Here is a 17,558-nt window from a genome sequence, read left to right on the forward strand (position 1 = left end):
ACCTCGGGGCGGCCCATCAGGAAGTTCAGGACCCAATTGCACAGGGCAGGGTTGAGACCCAGTGCCTCAAGCTTAATAATGAGCTTGGAGGGTATCATGGTGTTGAATGCTGAGCTGTAGTCAATGAACAGCATTATTACATAGGTATTCTTCTTGACCAGATGGGATAGGGCAGTGTGCAGTGGGATGGAGATTGCATCGTCTGTGGATCTATTGGGGTGGTATGCAAACTGAAGTGGGTCTAGGGTGTCAGATAAGGTGAAGGTGATATGATCCTTGACTAGCCTCTCAAAGCACTTCATGATGACAGAAGTGAGTGCTATGGGGCAATAGTCATTTAGTTCAGTTGCCTTTGCTTTCTTGGGTACAGGAACAATGGTGGCCATCTTTAAGCAAGTGGAGACAGCAGACTGGGATAGGGAGCGATTGAATATGTAAACACTCTAGCCGACTGGTCTGCACATGTTCTGAGGACACGGATAAGGATGCCGTTTGCTGGATTAATGTTTTTGTTATATATTTGAATTGTGTTTATGAGTTTTATCGATAGACAAACGGGTAATTTTATTTATTATTATTTTTTATTTCACCTTCATTTAACCAGGTGGCTAGTTGAGAACAAGTTCTCATTTGCAACTGCGACCTGGCCAAGATAAAGCATAGCAGTGTGAACAGACAACACAGAGTTACACATGGAGTAAACAATTAACAAGTCAATAACACAGTAGAAAAATGGGGAGTCTATATATACATTGTGTGCAAAAGGCATGAGAAGGTAGGCAAATAATTACAATTATGCAGATTAACACTGGAGTGATAAATGATCAGATGGTTATGTACAGGTATATTGGTGTGCAAAAGAGCAGAAAAATATATAAATAAAAACAGTATGGGGATGAGGTAGGTGAAAATGGGTGGGCTATTTACCGATAGACTATGTACAGCTGCAGCGATCGGTTAGCTGCTCAGATAGCAGATGTTTGAAGTTGGTGAGGGAGATAAAAGTCTCCAACTTCAGCGATTTTTGCAATTCGTTCCAGTCACAGGCAGCAGAGAACTGGAACGTAAGTGCCAAAACAAAGGAAACACATGAGTAATGAGGGATACAAAGTATATTTAAAGCACGTGCTTTCACACAGGTATGATTCCTGAGTTAATTAAGCAATTAACATTCCATCATGCGTAAAATTACAGAGTTGCTCATTATTTTGTCTATTATGTCAAGAAGAAGAGATCTCAGTGACTTTAGAAGAAGAGATCTCAGTGACTTTAAAAGAAGAGATCTCAGTGACTTTAAAAGAAGAGATCTCAGTGACTTTAAAAGAAGAGATCTCAGTGACTTTAAAAGAAGAGATCTCAGTGACTTTAAAAGAAGAGATCTCAGTGACTTTAAAAGAAGAGATCTCAGTGACTTTAGAAGAAGAGATCTCAGTGACGTTAAAAGAAGGGTCTCAAAGGAGGTGTGTCTCTGTCACCCAATTGAACACTTCTGGGAGATTTTGGAGACATTTTCCACCACCATCATCAAGACACCAAATGATGGAAATTCTCGTGGAAGAATGTTTTCACATCCCTCCAACAGAGTTCCAGACACTTGTAGAATCTATGCCAAGGAGGTGCATTGAAGCTGTTATGGCTTGTGGAGGCCCAACGCCCTATTAAGACACTATGTGATTGTTTCCTTTATTTAGGAGTAGATTATGAGACGAGAGGGATAAAGGGTAACCGAATGGGGAATGGAACCACTGCCTCCAGGGGGATATGTGGTCCAATGCAGTAGTACTACTACTATACCAGCCCCTGGCACTATATAATACATTGTTCACAGTATAAATACATTCACTGTCTTTATCAATAGAGTTGCAATAAACGTTATCCCATAGTAGTTGTTTAATGAATTGTTTTTCACATGTGGGCTGTACTTGGCAGCTAAAAGCTGAATTACAGTACACAGCACCAAAATAAATTATCTAATGACTCTGCCTCCTCACAGCAAAGTTTGCAGAGCTGGGAAGATTGTATCCCCCATATATATAACATTCTATTGGTTGCATGGATTTCGTATAGTAATTTAAATTGAAAAATCTGAAGTCTTTACTCCGGTGTTGTTTAGCGTATCAATTTATAAACCATGTGCCATGGAACGGGTACATCGAAAATCTCTTCCCAACTATTTTGCCATTTATATGGCACAGCTGTCAGTTTTTTGGTCCTTAAATGAAATTAGTATATGTTTTAATATATCACACTTTTCTTTAACCATTTATGTTCTTTAATACAGGGCCGACAAACAAGTTCCTTACGTTTTTCCCCTTCTACTTGCCTCTTCCATTTTCCATTTTATTTATCACGCTGCAATTAGTTGGTTGTAATTTTGGGGAGAGCAGACATTTCCATATGTCTGTGTTAGCTGCATGTGTGACATAACTCCACCAGCCCTATTTATGATATCATTCACTAAAATTATACCTTTTTGAAAAATGTATTTTGTATGACTGATGCCTTTAGTGAGAGGTCTAATGCTTTAATGTTTAATCATTTCTGCCCTCCGAATTCATACTCGTTGTATAAATAGGCCCTTTTAATTGTGTCTGGCTTGCTATTACAAATAAAATGGAATCTTTTTTGTTCATATAATTTAAAAAGCAGGTCACTAGCTGTAGGCAAAACCATAAGCAAATACGTAAACTGTGATATAACTAAGGAGTTAATCAGGGTAAACTGGGATATGACTAAAGAGTTAATCAGGGTAAACTGGGGTATGACTAAAGAGTTAATCAGGGTAAACTGTGATATGACTAAAGAGTTAATCAGGGTAAACTGTGATATGACTAAAGAGTTAATCAGGGTAAACTGTGATATGACTAAAGAGTTAATCAGGGTAAACTGGGATATGACTAAAGAGTTAATCAGGGTAAACTGTGATATGACTAAAGAGTTAATCAGGGTAAACTGGGATATGACTAAAGAGTTCATCAGGGTAAACTGTGATATAACTAAAGAGTTAATCAGGATAAACTGGGATATGACTAAAGAGTTAATCAGGGTAAACTATGATATGACTAAAGAGTTAATCAGGGTAAACTGTGATATGACTAAAGAGTTAATCAGGGTAAACTGTGATATGACTAAAGAGTTCATCAGGGTAAACTGTGATATGACTAAAGAGTTAATCAGGGTAAACTGTGATATGACTAAAGAGTTAATCAGGGTAAACTGTGATATGACTAAAGAGTTAATCAGGGTAAACTGTGATATGACTAAAGAGTTAATCAGGGTAAACTGTGATATGACTAAAGAGTTACAGTTTTTTACAATCCCTTTGGCACTAATTTCAGAACCTTGTGGTCATTTTTCAAAACTCAAACCGGTCATCACTTGTAACACAGTTCAAAACATTGCATTGTGCATTCATATCTTTAAAGAAATCTTGCACTTTCAGAATCATTGGTTCAAATAACTAATGTATCATGAAATACCACAGGAGCACTCATTTAGATCACCCACACACAAGACACACAAGATAGTTTCACTGTGTAGTTGTTCGTACAATCATTAAATATTGTAGTACAAAATGTGTGATACATGTTTCATTATGGTACTCCACGTAAATACATCACTGTAAAAGGACTAGTAGAGAGAATACTACAGACACAGTGGAATCATTGAACAAAATATGAAATGTTTTGATGAAATACAATAAAATCACAACATAGGATTCTTTGAATCAAAGCAAAAATAATTAGCTACAAAAAAGAAAGAAAACTACAGTAAAACATCAACTGCAGTGTTCCTCACCTGGTTTACTGTAAAACATCACCTGGCTTACTGTAAAACATCACTGCTGTGTTCCTCACCTGGCTTACTGTAAAACATCACTGCAGTGTTCCTCACCTGGCTTACTGTAAAACATCACTGCAGTGTTCCTCACCTGGCTTACTGTAAAACATCACTGCAGTGTTCCTCACCTGGCTTACTGAAAAAACATCACTGCAGTGTTCCTCACCTGGCTTACTGTAAAACATCACTGCAGTGTTCCTCACCTGGCTTACTGTAAAAAGCAAAACAAAGGATTGATTACTGTACTTTTATATTTCCCTCAACCCTGTCTTGTGGAGTTGGCCACAGGTTCTCATCCACATCACAATAGATGTTTTCATTAGCCAATCATCTTGGTAAGAATCTTCGGGCATGGCGAAACCAGGCCTGACACTGGTCTGCCGTGATGTCATTGCATGCGTCATCCATGGCCTGGAGAAGGGCGGCTTGTTCGTGAGAACGCCTATCATATACTCTTCCACCTCCATGTGGAGAAAAATTCCTCAATCGGGTTAAGGAATAGGAGAGTATGGGGGTAAGTACAGGGTAGTAAATTGTGGATGGGCCTGAAACCATGCTTGCACCATTTGAGCATGGTGGACCTTGTCATTTTCCCACACAATGACATAGGTCACGCCATCAGCTCTACAGACCTGATTTAGCTCATCAAGGAAGGTTACATTCAAACAGCGAATCATGTGGCTGCCTGCAACTCAATATATAGAGTATATAGTGTAGAGAGCTAAAGATGTTGTTCGACCAAACATTAGAAGGGGCAAGATGCGTAATCTAAGCAACTTTGACCGTGTATGATTGTTGATGCCACACATGGTGATTCCAGCATCTCAGAAACAGCTGCCTTCCTAGGATTTTTACGCACTACAGTCTCTAGAGTTTACAGAGAATGGTGCGATAAACAAAACACATTCAGTGTTAATGAGAGAGGTCAGAGGAGAATGTCCAGACTCATTCAGGCTAACAGAAAGACCACAAATGCTCAAATAACAGCTGTTTAAAACAGTCGTGTGCAGAAGGGCATCTCTTAACGTACAACACCATGAATAATTCAGGCTGTTGTGGAGGCAAAAAGGGGTCATACCCAGTACTAGATAGGTGTACCTAATGCAGTGGCCGGTGAGTGTATAGTAATGTCAAATCTGAAAATATGGTCTGGAAAAGTGGTACATGGGACCATAGAAACAGTGTCTGATAAAGAATGATGATGAAATATTACATCCATAGATAATGTAGTCCAATTGGTTCATGGTCCACGGTAATTGGTGTCAATGGATCTCCTTATCCTGAAACTCTCATGATCTAAACATGGAATATTGTTCATCAGTTTCCGTAAATCTATGCATTAAGAGTAACGCAACAGTTACTTATCATTTTGAGCAGTTGTATCAATTGATAGTTAGATCATTGTAATGAAATGAATAGACAGACATCTCAGATGTAATGTCTGAATTGCATTTTGAAATGGTAATACTTTGATTTTAAGTTGTGGTATTTTGAACAGGTGATTTTAGTTCAATGAACAAATGATCTTAGCTTTTTGCATTTTGATCATTGCTTGTGAGTTTTGTGTCTAGAGTTTTGAAAAATGACATCAAGGTTCCGAAATTAGTGCCAAAGTGATTGTAAAAAACTGTAATCAGGGTGATTTTTCCACAAATAGACAGGTATTTTCCTTTCCATGGTAACAACATCTTATCTATTTTTGCTAACTTTCTATAAAAATGTATTGGAGTGAGATCATTTCTTTCTTTTGGGATTTGTATACTGAGTATGTCCACATCTCTGTCAGACTATTTAATTGGTAAACTACTAGGTAATGTAAAATTAGCATTTTTTTAAAAATCCAATACGTAATATAGTACACTCATCATAATTTGGTTTTAATCCAGAGAGGATAGCAAAAGTATCTCCTCTATGAGGCCGTGGAGAGATTCTAATTGTGGATTTGAAAGAAAACATGAATCATCAGCGTACAATGACACCTTAGTTTTAATCCCTTAATATTATTGTTTGATCTAATCTTAACAGCTAACATTTCGATGGCAATAATAAATAGATAAACCTAGGCCCTGCATGTCCCCAGGCACCCTCATTAGTTGACTTCTGTGATCAAAAAAGCCTTGGTTTCATGCATGTCAACATCAGAAGCCTCCCCCCTAAATGTGTTTTACTCACTGCTTTAGCACACTCTGCCAACCCTGATGTCCTTGCCGTGTCTGAATCCTGGCTTAGGAAGGCCACCAAAAATTCAGAGATTTCCATACCCAACTATAACATTTTCCGTCAAGATAGAACTGTCAAAGGGGGAGGAGTTGCAGTCTACTGCAGAGATAGCCTGCAAAGTAATGTCATACTTTCCAGGTCCATACCCAAACAGTTCGAACTACTAATTTTAAAAATTACTCTCTCCAGAAATAAGTCTCTCACTGTTGCCGCCTGCTACCGACCCCCCTCAGCTCCCAGCTGTGCCCTGGAAACCATTTGTGAATTGATCGCCCCCCATCTAGCTTCAGAGTTTGTTCTGTTAGGTGACCTAAACTGGGATATGCTTAACACCACAGCAGTCCTACAATCTAAGCTAGATGCCCTCAATCTCACACAAATCATCAAGGAACCCACCCTAAATCTGTAAACAAGGGCACCCTCATAAACATTATCCTGACCAACTGGCCCTCCAAATACACCTCTGCTGTCTTCAATCAGGATCTCAGCGATCACTGCCTCATTGCCTGTATCCGCTACGGGTCCGCGGTCCAACGACCACCCCTCTTCACTGTCAAACGCTCCCTAAAATACATCTGCAGCAGGCCTTTCTAATCGACCTGGCCCGTGTATCCTGGAAAGATATTGACCTCATCCCGTCAGTTGAGGATGCCTGGTCATTCTTTAAAAGTAACTTCCTCACCATCTTAGATAAGCATGCTCCGTTCAAAAAATGCAGAACTAAGAACAGATATAGCCCTTGGTTCACTCCAGACCTGACTGCCCTCGACCAGCACAAAAACATCCTGTGGCGGACTGCAATAGCATCGAATTGTCCCCGCGATATGCAACTGTTCAGGGAAGCCAGGAACCAATACACGCAGTCAGCAAAGGCAAGCTTTTTCAGGCAGAAATTTGAATCCTGTAGCTCTAACTCCAAAAAGTTCTGGGACACTGTAAAGTCCATGGAGAACAAGAGCACCTCCTCCCAGCTGCCCACTGCACTGAGGCTAGGTAACACGGTCACCACCGATAAATCCATGATAATCGAAAGCTTCAACAAGCATTTCTCAACGGCTGGCCATGCTTTCCTCCTGGCTACTCCAACCTCGGCCAACAGCTCCGCCCCCCCGCAGCTACTCGCCCAAGCCTTCCCAGCTTCTCCTTTACCCAAATCCAGATAGCAGATGTTCTGAAAGAGCTGCAAAACCTGGACCCGTACAAATCAGCTGGGCTTGACAATCTGGACCCTCTATTTCTGAAACTATCCGCCGCCATTGTCGCAACCCCTATTACCAGCCTGTTCAACCTCTCTTTCATATCGTCTGAGATCCCCAAGGATTGGAAAGCTGCCACGGTCATCCCTCTCTGCAAAGGGGGAGACAAACTGGACCCAAACTGTTACAGACCTATATCCATCCTGCCCTGCCTATCTAAGGTCTTCGAAAGCCAAGTCAACAAACAGATCACTGACCATCTCGAATCCCACCGTACCTTCTCCGCTATGCAATCTGGTTTCCGAGCCGGTCACGGGTGCACCTTAGCCACGCTCAAGGTACTAACTGATATCATAACCGCCATCGATAAAAGACAGTACTGTGCAGCCGTCTTCATCGACCTGGCCAAGGCTTTCGACTCTGTCAATCACCATATTCTCATCGGCAGACTCAGTAGCCTCTGTTTTTCTAATGACTGCCTTGCCTGGTTCACCAACTACTTTGCAGACAGAGTTCAGTGTGTCAAATCGGAGGGCATGTTGTCCGGTCCTCTGGCAGTCTCTATGGGGGTGCCACAGGGTTCAATTCTCGGGCCGACTCTTTTCTCTGTATATATCAATGATGTTGCTCTTGCTGCGGGCGATTCCCTGATCCACCTCTACGCAGACGACACCATTCTATATACTTCTAGCCCTTCCTTGGACACTGTGCTATCTTACCTCCAAACGAGCTTCAATGCCATACAACACTCCTTCCGTGGCCTCCAACTGCTCTTAAACGCTAGTAAAACCAAATGCATGCTTTTCAACCGTTTGCTGCCTGCACCCGCACGCCCGACTAGCATCACCACCCTGGATGGTTCCGACCTAGAATATGTGGACATCTATAAGTACCTAGGTGTCTGGCTAGACTGTAAACTCTCCTTCCAGACTCATATCAAACATCTCCAATCTAAAATAAAAATCTAGAGTCGGCTTTCTATTTCGCAAAACAAAGCCTCCTTCACTCACGCCTCCAAACTTACCCTAGTAAAACTGACTATCCTACCAATCCCCGACTTCGGCGATGTCATCTACAAAATAGCTTCCAATACTGTACTCAGAAAACTGGATGCAGTTTATCACAGTGCCATCCGTTTTGTTACTAAAGCACCTTATACCACCCACCACTGCGACCTGTATGCTCTAGTCGGCTGGCCCTCGCTACATATTCGTCGCCAGACCCACTGGCTCCAGGTCATCTACAAGTCCATGCTAGGTAAAGCTCCGCCTTATCTCAGTTCACTGGTCACGATGGCAACACCCACCCGTAGCACGCGCTCCAGCAGGTGTATCTCACTGATCATCCCTAAAGCCAACACCTCATTTGGCCGCCTTTCCTTCCAGTTCTCTGCTGCCTGTGACTGGAACTAATTGCAAAAATCGCTAAAGTTGGGGACTTTTATCTCCCTCACCAACTTTAAACATCGGCTATCTGAGCAGCTAACCGATCGCTGCAGCTGTACATAGTCCATCGGTAAATAGCCCACCCAATTTACCTACCTCATCCCCATACTGTTTTTATTTATTTACTTTTCTGCTCTTTTGCACACCAGTATCTCTACCTGCACATGACCATCTGATCATTTATCACTCCAGTGTAAATCTGCTCAATTGTAATTATTCGCCTACCTCCTCATGCCTTTTGCACACAATGTATATAGACTCTTTCCCCCCCTGTTTTTCCTACTGTGTTATTGACTTGTTTATTGTTTACTCCATTTCTGAGATGTAGCCATTATTTACTATTTTACACCTATGGTTACTATACATAACTTTAACCCATTTTATAAGAGATTGCCCAAAATTAAAATATTCTAGGCCTTTATACAGTGCCTTGCGAAAGTATTCGGCCCCCTTGAACTTTGCGACCTTTTGCCACATTTCAGGCGTCAAACATAAAGATATAAAACTGTATTTTTTTGTGAAGAATCAACAACAAGTGGGACACAATCATGAAGTGGAATGACATTTATTGGATATTTCAAACATTTTTAACAAATCAAAAACTGAAAAATTGGGCGTGCAAAATTATTCAGCCCCTTTACTTTCAGTGCAGCAAACTCTCTCCAGAAGTTCAGTGAGGATCTCTGAATGATCCAATGTTGACCTAAATGACTAATGATGATAAATACAATCCACCTGTGTGTAATCAAGTCTCCGTATCAATGCACCTGCACTGTGATAGTCTCAGAGGTCCGTTAAAAGCGCAGAGAGCATCATGAAGAACAAGGAACACACCAGGCAGGTCCGAGATACTGTTGTGAAGAAGTTTAAAGCCGGATTTGGATACAAACATTTTTCCCAAGCTTTAAACATCCCAAGGAGCACTGTGCAAGCGATAATATTGAAATGGAAGGAGTATCAGACCACTGCACATCTACCAAGACCTGGCCGTCCCTCTAAACTTTCAGCTCATACAAGGAGAAGACTGATCAGAGATGCAGCCAAGAGGCCCATGATCACTCTGGATGAACTGCAGAGATCTACAGCTGAGGTGGGAGACTCTGTCCATAGGACAACAATCAGTCGTATATTGCACAAATCTGGCCTTTATGGAAGAGTGGCAAGAAGAAAGCCATTTCTTAAAGATATCCATAAAAAGTGTTGTTTAAAGTTTGCCACAAGCCACCTGGGAGACACACCAAACATGTGGAAGAAGGTGCTCTGGTCAGATGAAACCAAAATTAACTTTTTGGCAACAATGCAAAACGTTATGTTTGGTGTAAAAGCAACACAGCTGAACACACCATCCCCACTGTCAAACATGGTGGTGGCAGCATCATGGTTTGGGCCTGCTTTTCTTCAGCAGAGACAGGGAAGATGGTTAAAATTGATGGGAAGATGGATGGAGCCAAATACAGGACCATTCTGGAAGAAAACCTGATGGAGTCTGCAAAAGACCTGAGACTGGGACGGAGATTTGTCTTCCAACAAGACAATGATCCAAAACATAAAGCAACATCTACAATGGAATGGTTCAAATATAAACATATCCAGGTGTTAGAATGGCCAAGTCAAAGTCCAGACCTGAATCCAATCGAGAATCTGTGGAAAGAACTGAAAACTGCTGTTCACAAATACTCTCCATCCAACCTCACTGAGCTCGAGCTGTTTTGCAAGGAGGAATGGGAATAATTTCCATCTCTCGATGTGCAAAACTGATAGAGACATACCCCAAGCGACTTACAGCTGTAATCGCAACAAAAGGTGGCGCTACAAAGTATTAACTTAAGGGGGCTGAATAATTTTGCACGCCCAATTTTTCAGTTTTTGATTTGTTAAAAAAGTTTGAAATATCCAATAAATGTCATTCCCCTTCATGATTGTGTCCCACTTGTTGTTGATTCTTCACAAAAAAATACAGTTTTATATCTTTATGTTTGAAGCCTGAAATGTGGCAAAAGGTCGCAAAGTTCAAGGGGGCCGAATACTTTCGCAAGGCACTGTATATACTCTCCAGTCGTACTTTTCAAAAGCAGCTATGAAAACCAGGACTTTTACATTATTATTATGAAAAAAATCCATACAATTAGTTTCAGTTGGTGGAGATGGAAGAGACTGAAACAGAAACATATTCTTAAAGTATTTTACTTCCTCTTTCAAAATATCATTTGGTGAATCAAATGTACACCTTTTCCCTGAAACACCCACAACACAGTCCCCCGTATTGACCATATTCCCTGAAACACCCACAACACAGTCCCCCGTATTGACCATATTCCCTGAAACACCCACAACACGGTCCCCCGTATTGACCATATTCCCTGAAACACCCACAACACGGTCCCTCGTATTGACCATATTCCCTGAAACACCCACAACACAGTCCCCCGTATTGACCATTTTCCCTGAAACACCCACAACACAGTCCCCCGTATTGACCATATTCCCTGAAACACCCACAACACAGTCCCCCGTATTGACCATATTCCCAAGCATCTCCGTGCAGTCAGACCTTTGATTTTGTGCCACCAGGGCCACAATAATATGCCTTCTCTCTGATTGTCCGAGTGTGACCTCCTCCCCATGGGTTACTGCAGCCAGTGTTACCAACACTGCCACTGCCTGGGTGGGGTACCCACCGGAATCCCCACCAGCTAGGTACAAGGCCGCCAAGGTTCTCATTAGCAGCTTTGAGAATTTCCTTATATAGTATGCTCTCCCTTTAGGGGACTTTGGCTTTGCAGGACCAACTCTGCCAAGCAGGCTCATAATCTTGAGGGGGCAGTGCTACTCTAGGTCTCTGACTGCATTTTGGCTGCATACAGACTGCTTACAGCAGGCCCATAAAACAGTTAGGGACTTCTCCTTAGTATCTGGGTCATTCAGGTGGGTGTCTAGGGAATAGGGTTGTGGACCGTTCCATCAATATAGGATCATAAATAAATACATTTGATATAGTTTATTTTTAAAATGTAGTTCCCCATGATAGAACAATAAATTAATAAAATGTATAATTTATTTTAAAACACTGTTCCACCATGATAGGACAATAAATAAATAAGATGTATAATTCATTATAAAAGTATATCCATCATCTGAACAACATTGAAAGCCCTCTCACACCCCCGCTCACAGCAATACATTGGTTCTGGGATATGCAACCATTTCCTTTCTCACTCAACGCAACACTTTTCCAAACATAAAATAAACACACACCATCCATCCACACATACTGTGTCTTCTGTTTACTGAGTTTTTATCTTCACAATGTTGAATTAGTGCTTTTGTGTTCCAGTTAGTTATATGTGAAGATAAATAGAAAAGCCATATGTTTTATTGTATTATTATCCTTATTTTCCTCGTCTATAAGAACTTAGTCGTTTTTAAAATAGCCATAGGGTAGTCTGTGTCTCTGAACAACTGTTTATCAATATATAGTTTATCGACGACGAGAGTTACTCGTTTCCCTTTTCATCTATTTTCCTTGAAAATTGGATACAATTGGTTAAAGGACCTCACGCCGTTCTGTAATTTCCTTCGGTAACTGGTCATTAATGCCAATTTTGGTCCCAGCAAGTCTCTTTCTCTCTTTCTCTCAGAGGACCTGAGCCCTAGGATCATGCCTCAAGACTACCTGGCATGATGACTCCTTGCTGTCCCCAGTCCACCTGGCCGTGCTGCTGTTCCAGTTTCAACTGTTCTGCCTGCGGCTATGGAATCCTGACCTGTTCACTGGACGTACTACCTGTCCCAGTCTCTAGAAACAGCAGGAGTGGTAGAGATACTCTTAATGATTGGCTATGAAAAGCCAACTGACATTTACTCCTGAGGTGCTGACTTGCTGCACCCTCGACAACTACTGTGATTATTATTATTTGACCATGCTGGTCATTTATGAACATTTGAACATCTTGGCCATGTTCTGTTATAATCTCCACCCGGCACAGCCAGAAGAGGACTGGCCACCCCTCATAGCATGGTTCTTCTCTAGGTTTCTTCCTAGGTTTTGGCCTTTCTAGGGATGGTTATAACTGGTTATAACACTGACAGGCACCCTGCCCCGGTACTTACTGTGGTAATAATGGGTAATAAATGGTTATAACTGGTTATAACACTGACAGGCACCCTGCCCCGGTACTTACTGTGGTAATAATGGGTAATAAATGGTTATAACTGGTTATAACACTGACAGGCACCCTGTCCCGGTACTTACTGTGGTAATAATGGGTAATAAATGGTTATAACTGGTTATAACACTGACAGGCACCCTGCCCCGGTACTTACTGTGGTAATAATGGGTAATAAATGGTTATAACTGGTTATAACACTGACAGGCACCCTGCCCCAGTACTTACTGTCTTTATCAATGGAGTTACAATGTGTGTGTGTGTGTGTGTGTGTGTGTGTGTGTGTGTGTAGGCACCCTGCCGCGGCGGATGCGTAAGGAGTTGTTAACGGTGAAGCTTCGTAACCGGCCCAGTCAGCAGGAGCTGGAGGACAGAAACATCTTCCCTGTTCGCTCAGACCTGGAGAGACAGGAGACACGACAGCACATAGAGACCAAGCTGGCCAAGTGAGTCCCCTATCAATCTATCTACTTGTCTACATAGAGACCAAGCGAGTCCTCTCTCTATATCTATCTATTTAATGGACAAGTTAGTTATTTACACACACAGTGTGACCTGGACACACACACTCTCTCTCTCTCTCTCTCTCTCTCTCTCTCTCTCTCTCTCTCTCTCTCTCTCTCTCTCTCTCTCTCTCTCTCTCTCTCTCTCTCTCTCTCTCTCTCTCTCTCTCTCTCTCTCTCTCTCTCTCTCTCTCTCTCTCTCTCTCTCTCTCTCTCTCTCTCTCTCTCTCTCTCTCTCTCTCTCTCTCTCTCTCTCTCTCTCTCTCTCTCTCTCTCTCTCTCTCTCTCTCTCTCTCTCTCTCTCTCTCTCTCTCTCTCTCTCTCTCTCTCTCTCTCTCTCTCTCTCTCTCTCTCTCTCTCTCTCTCTCTCTCTCTCTCTCTCTCTCTCTCTCTCTCTCTCCAAAAAGTCATGAATATTTTTGTAGAGGAAAGTGATGAGACTTTTCTCGGTTTCCGCGACTAAGATGTGCTTCTCCTTCCAATAGGGCACTTCCTCTTTAATTCCCAATTAAATAGCCAGCATCAGCTGCACAAAAGGGGTTTGTGATGGTGGTGCGAAAGAGGAAGTGTTCAACCCTCAGTTCCGAAGCGTCTTTACTCCGTTTGTTTTGTTGTATTTAAAAGTCTGCTTTGTAGCCTTGTCTCATGTTTAACCAGGATCGGATCATTGCTTCCTTTTGGACTACACATCTGTTGGTCTCCGCTGGTTCTTCGGGGCCTTTCTTGCTGGTTGGCGGAATGGATTGTCTGACTGACCGATTGACTACATATATTTTGCATATGATATTTCATTTGTTTTAGTATGATCTGTGCATTGATGAGTTATGTGGTCAGTTGTAGTTGAAGACATATTGAGATTTGATACTCTTTATGGTTTTGTGTTAAAATAGTTTGATATTTTGATTGTGTGATTGAGACTGGGTTTATGCTACTCTTCATGAATGGACAAACATTGCGTGACTAAGGTCACTTGAGTCTGGACTCTTTTAGGGCCGAGGTATGGACTTTTCTTGAGAAACCAGAGCTCGTTGTTTGTTATATTATTATGTGTGTGATCATTTATGTTGGTAATACAACCCACGCAAAATAATAAAGTTGTTTTGAAGTTATTTTCAACGTTTTAAGGGTTTATGTCCTGACCTTTACATGAGTCCTTTGTATTGGTGTAGACTTGACAGACGAGACGCGACTCATTCCATTCCAAACAAAAAGGAGAAATCAATATTTTCTCTAGTAGGCACAACCTACCTGGAACTCCTGTCAAAACCGTTCCATAAAAACCAATAACCTCTAGTCAAAACCATTATTGTGTGTGTGTGTGTGTGTGTGTGTGTGTGTGTGTGTGTGTGTGTGTGTGTGTGTGTGTGTGTGTGTGTGTGTGTGTGTGTGTGTGTGTGTGTGTGTGTGTGTGTGTGTGTGTGTGTGTGTGTGTGTGTGTGTGTGTGTGTACAGATGCAGTCAGCCACACTCGTCTGGTTCAAAATCACCTGGGGAAGAATATTTGACTGCATTAAACTGACATGATGAATGTCATGCGTCCTCGTCATCACCTGGGAAATGTCAGTATTTTGTATCTTCTGTGCTGTTAGAACATCTGTATGGCCAGGGAATACAGTTTAGTGTATTGTAGAGTACAGCAAAACTCAGTTGGTTTTGAAGAGGAGACTAGGGGAGAAGTGAAGAGGGGAAGGGAATCCTGGTGTGCTATATATAGCTTTGTAGTTGTCAGCTCAGCTGAAATACTGCGGCACACAGCCCTAATCAATGTCTCCTCTATGTCACACAGCCCTAATCAATGTCTCCTCTATGTCACACAGCCCTAATCAATGTCTCCTCTATGTCACACAGCCCTAATCAATGTCTCCTCTATGTCACACAGCCCTAATCAATGTCTCCTCTATATCACACAGCCCTAATCAAATGTCTCCTCTATGGCACACAGCCCTAATCAATGTTTCCTCTATGGCACACAGCCCTAATCAATGTCTCCTCTATGTCACACAGCCCTAATCAATGTATCCTCTATATCACACAGCCCTAATCAATGTCTCCTCTATGTCACACAGCCCTAATCAATGTCTCCTCTATGTCACACAGCCCTAATCAATGTATCCTCTATGGCACACAGCCCTAATCAATGTATCCTCTATATCACACAGCCCTAATCAATGTCTCCTCTATGTCACACAGCCCTAATCAATGTCTCCTCTATGTCACACAGCCCTAATCAATGTCTCCTCTATGTCACACAGCCCTAATCAATGTATCCTCTATGGCACACAGCCCTAATCAATGTATCCTCTATATCACACAGCCCTAATCAATGTCTCCTCTATGGCACACAGCCCTAATCAATGTTTCCTCTATGGCACACAGCCCTAATCAATGTCTCCTCTATGGCACACAGCCCTAATCAATGTCTCCTCTATGGCACACAGCCCTAATCAATGTTTCCTCTATGGCACACAGCCCTAATCAATGTCTCCTCTATGGCACACCGCTGCTCTCCTCCCCTCGCTGAAAAGGAGGGAGATGGAGGCGGGTATGCAGGGTGGTAGATTGTATTTTCTCCCTGATTGACTCTCCCATTCCTGTTTTGTTGTGGAATCTTGCTGTTACCGCAGTGATCTACATCTCTACCCTCAGTAATACCAGAGGTATCCTCTCCTCTGGCTGTGTCTCAGTAATACCAGAGGTATCCTCTCCTCTGGCTGTGTTTCAGTAATACCAGAGGTATCCTCTCCTCTGGCTGTGTCTCAGTAATACCAGAGGTATCCTCTCCTCTGGCTGTGTCTCAGTAATACCAGAGGTATCCTCTCCTCTGGCTGTGTTTCAGTAATACCAGAGGTATCCTCTCCTCTGGCTGTGTCTCAGTAATACCAGAGGTATCCTCTCCTCTGGCTGTGTCTCAGTAATACCAGAGGTATCCTCTTCCTGTCTCCTCTCTCTTATTTGGCTATACCGTGTCCTATGTGAGACTGGCAAAGTGTCCTTAAGTTTAGACCTTACTATCTACACTGGATAAAAATATAAATGCAACATGCAAGAATTTCAAAGATTTTACAGAGTTACAGTTCAAATAAGGAAATCAGTCAATTAAAATAAATATATTAGCACCTAATCTATGGATTTCACTTGACTGGGAATACAGATATGCATCTGTTGGTCACTGATACCTTTTTTTTTTAAAGAGTTAGGAGCGTGGATTAGGAAATCCGTTAGTTTCTGGTGTGACCATCATTTGCCCCATGCAGCGCGACGCATCTCCTTTGCATAGAGTTGATCAGGCTGTTGATTATGTCATGTGGAATGTTGTCCCACTCCTCTTCAATGGCTGTGCGAAGTTGCTGTATATTGGCTGGAACTCGAATGCACTGTCATACTCGTCAATACAGAGCACCCCAAACATGCTCAATGGGTGACATGTCTGAGTATGCAGGCCATGGAAGAACTAGGACATTTTCAGCTTCCTAGAATTGTGTGCAGATCCGTGCAGATCCTTGTGAAATGTGGTTGTGCATTATCATGCTAAAACGGTGGATGAATGGCACGACAGTGGGCCTCAGAATCTCGTCACGGTATCTTACATTTACATTCTATCATAATGGCGCCGGAAGGGATGGCTGCTATTTTGTGGGGGGTTTTCCGCGTCGTTTGCAACTTATTTTGTACATAATGTTGCTGCTACCGTCTCTTATGACCGAAAAGAGCTTCTGGATATCAGAACAGCGGATACTCACCTCGAACTGGAAGAATACTTTTTCTTTAATGAGTCCAACGCGAAGGATATACTGCTCCTCTGAGACCAGGTCCAAGTCTCCATAATTCGCATGAAGAAAAGATGGAAATACAGTGGGTGCCTTGTGAGAATTCGTCAGCAAGTGGGTAACCCTCCTCTACCATTCAACACAGACAGTTGGCTGGGTTTTCCGTTCATCAGCAGAACAGAACAGCTACGTCTGGTAAGAAAACGGGTCGGGGTGTGTGTCTATTTGTCAAAAACAACTGGTGCGCTAAGTCTTATTTATTTTATTTTTTATTTCACCTTTATTTAACCAGGTAGGCTAGTGGAGAACAAGTTCTCATTTGCAACTGCTACCTGGCCAAGATAAAGCGTAGCAATTCGACACATACAACAACACAGAGTTACACATGGAATAAACAAAACATAGTCAATAATACAGTAGA

The 17,558-nt window shown here is 42.1% G+C and overlaps 1 protein-coding gene across 2 annotated transcripts in view; it reads left to right on the forward strand.

Annotated features, from left to right (window-relative positions):
• LOC110494855 (phosphatase and actin regulator 3-like) overlaps window positions 1-17,558 on the forward strand; it is an 82,796-nt gene that overhangs the window by 40,769 nt on the left and 24,469 nt on the right. The window contains exons 8-9 of one of the 2 annotated variants that reach the window (XM_036950993.1): window positions 13,160-13,313; window positions 14,007-14,647. In XM_036950993.1, the coding sequence (XP_036806888.1) occupies window positions 13,160-13,313; window positions 14,007-14,121 (269 nt within the window). In that variant the 3' untranslated portion in view covers window positions 14,122-14,647. Of the gene's footprint in view, window positions 1-13,159; window positions 13,314-14,006; window positions 14,648-17,558 lie in introns of those variants that run through there. The other variant, XM_036950992.1, reaches the window with a different exon arrangement.

This window comes from Oncorhynchus mykiss, chromosome 17 (genome assembly GCF_013265735.2).
Source record: "Oncorhynchus mykiss isolate Arlee chromosome 17, USDA_OmykA_1.1, whole genome shotgun sequence".
NCBI lineage: Eukaryota > Metazoa > Chordata > Actinopteri > Salmoniformes > Salmonidae > Oncorhynchus > Oncorhynchus mykiss.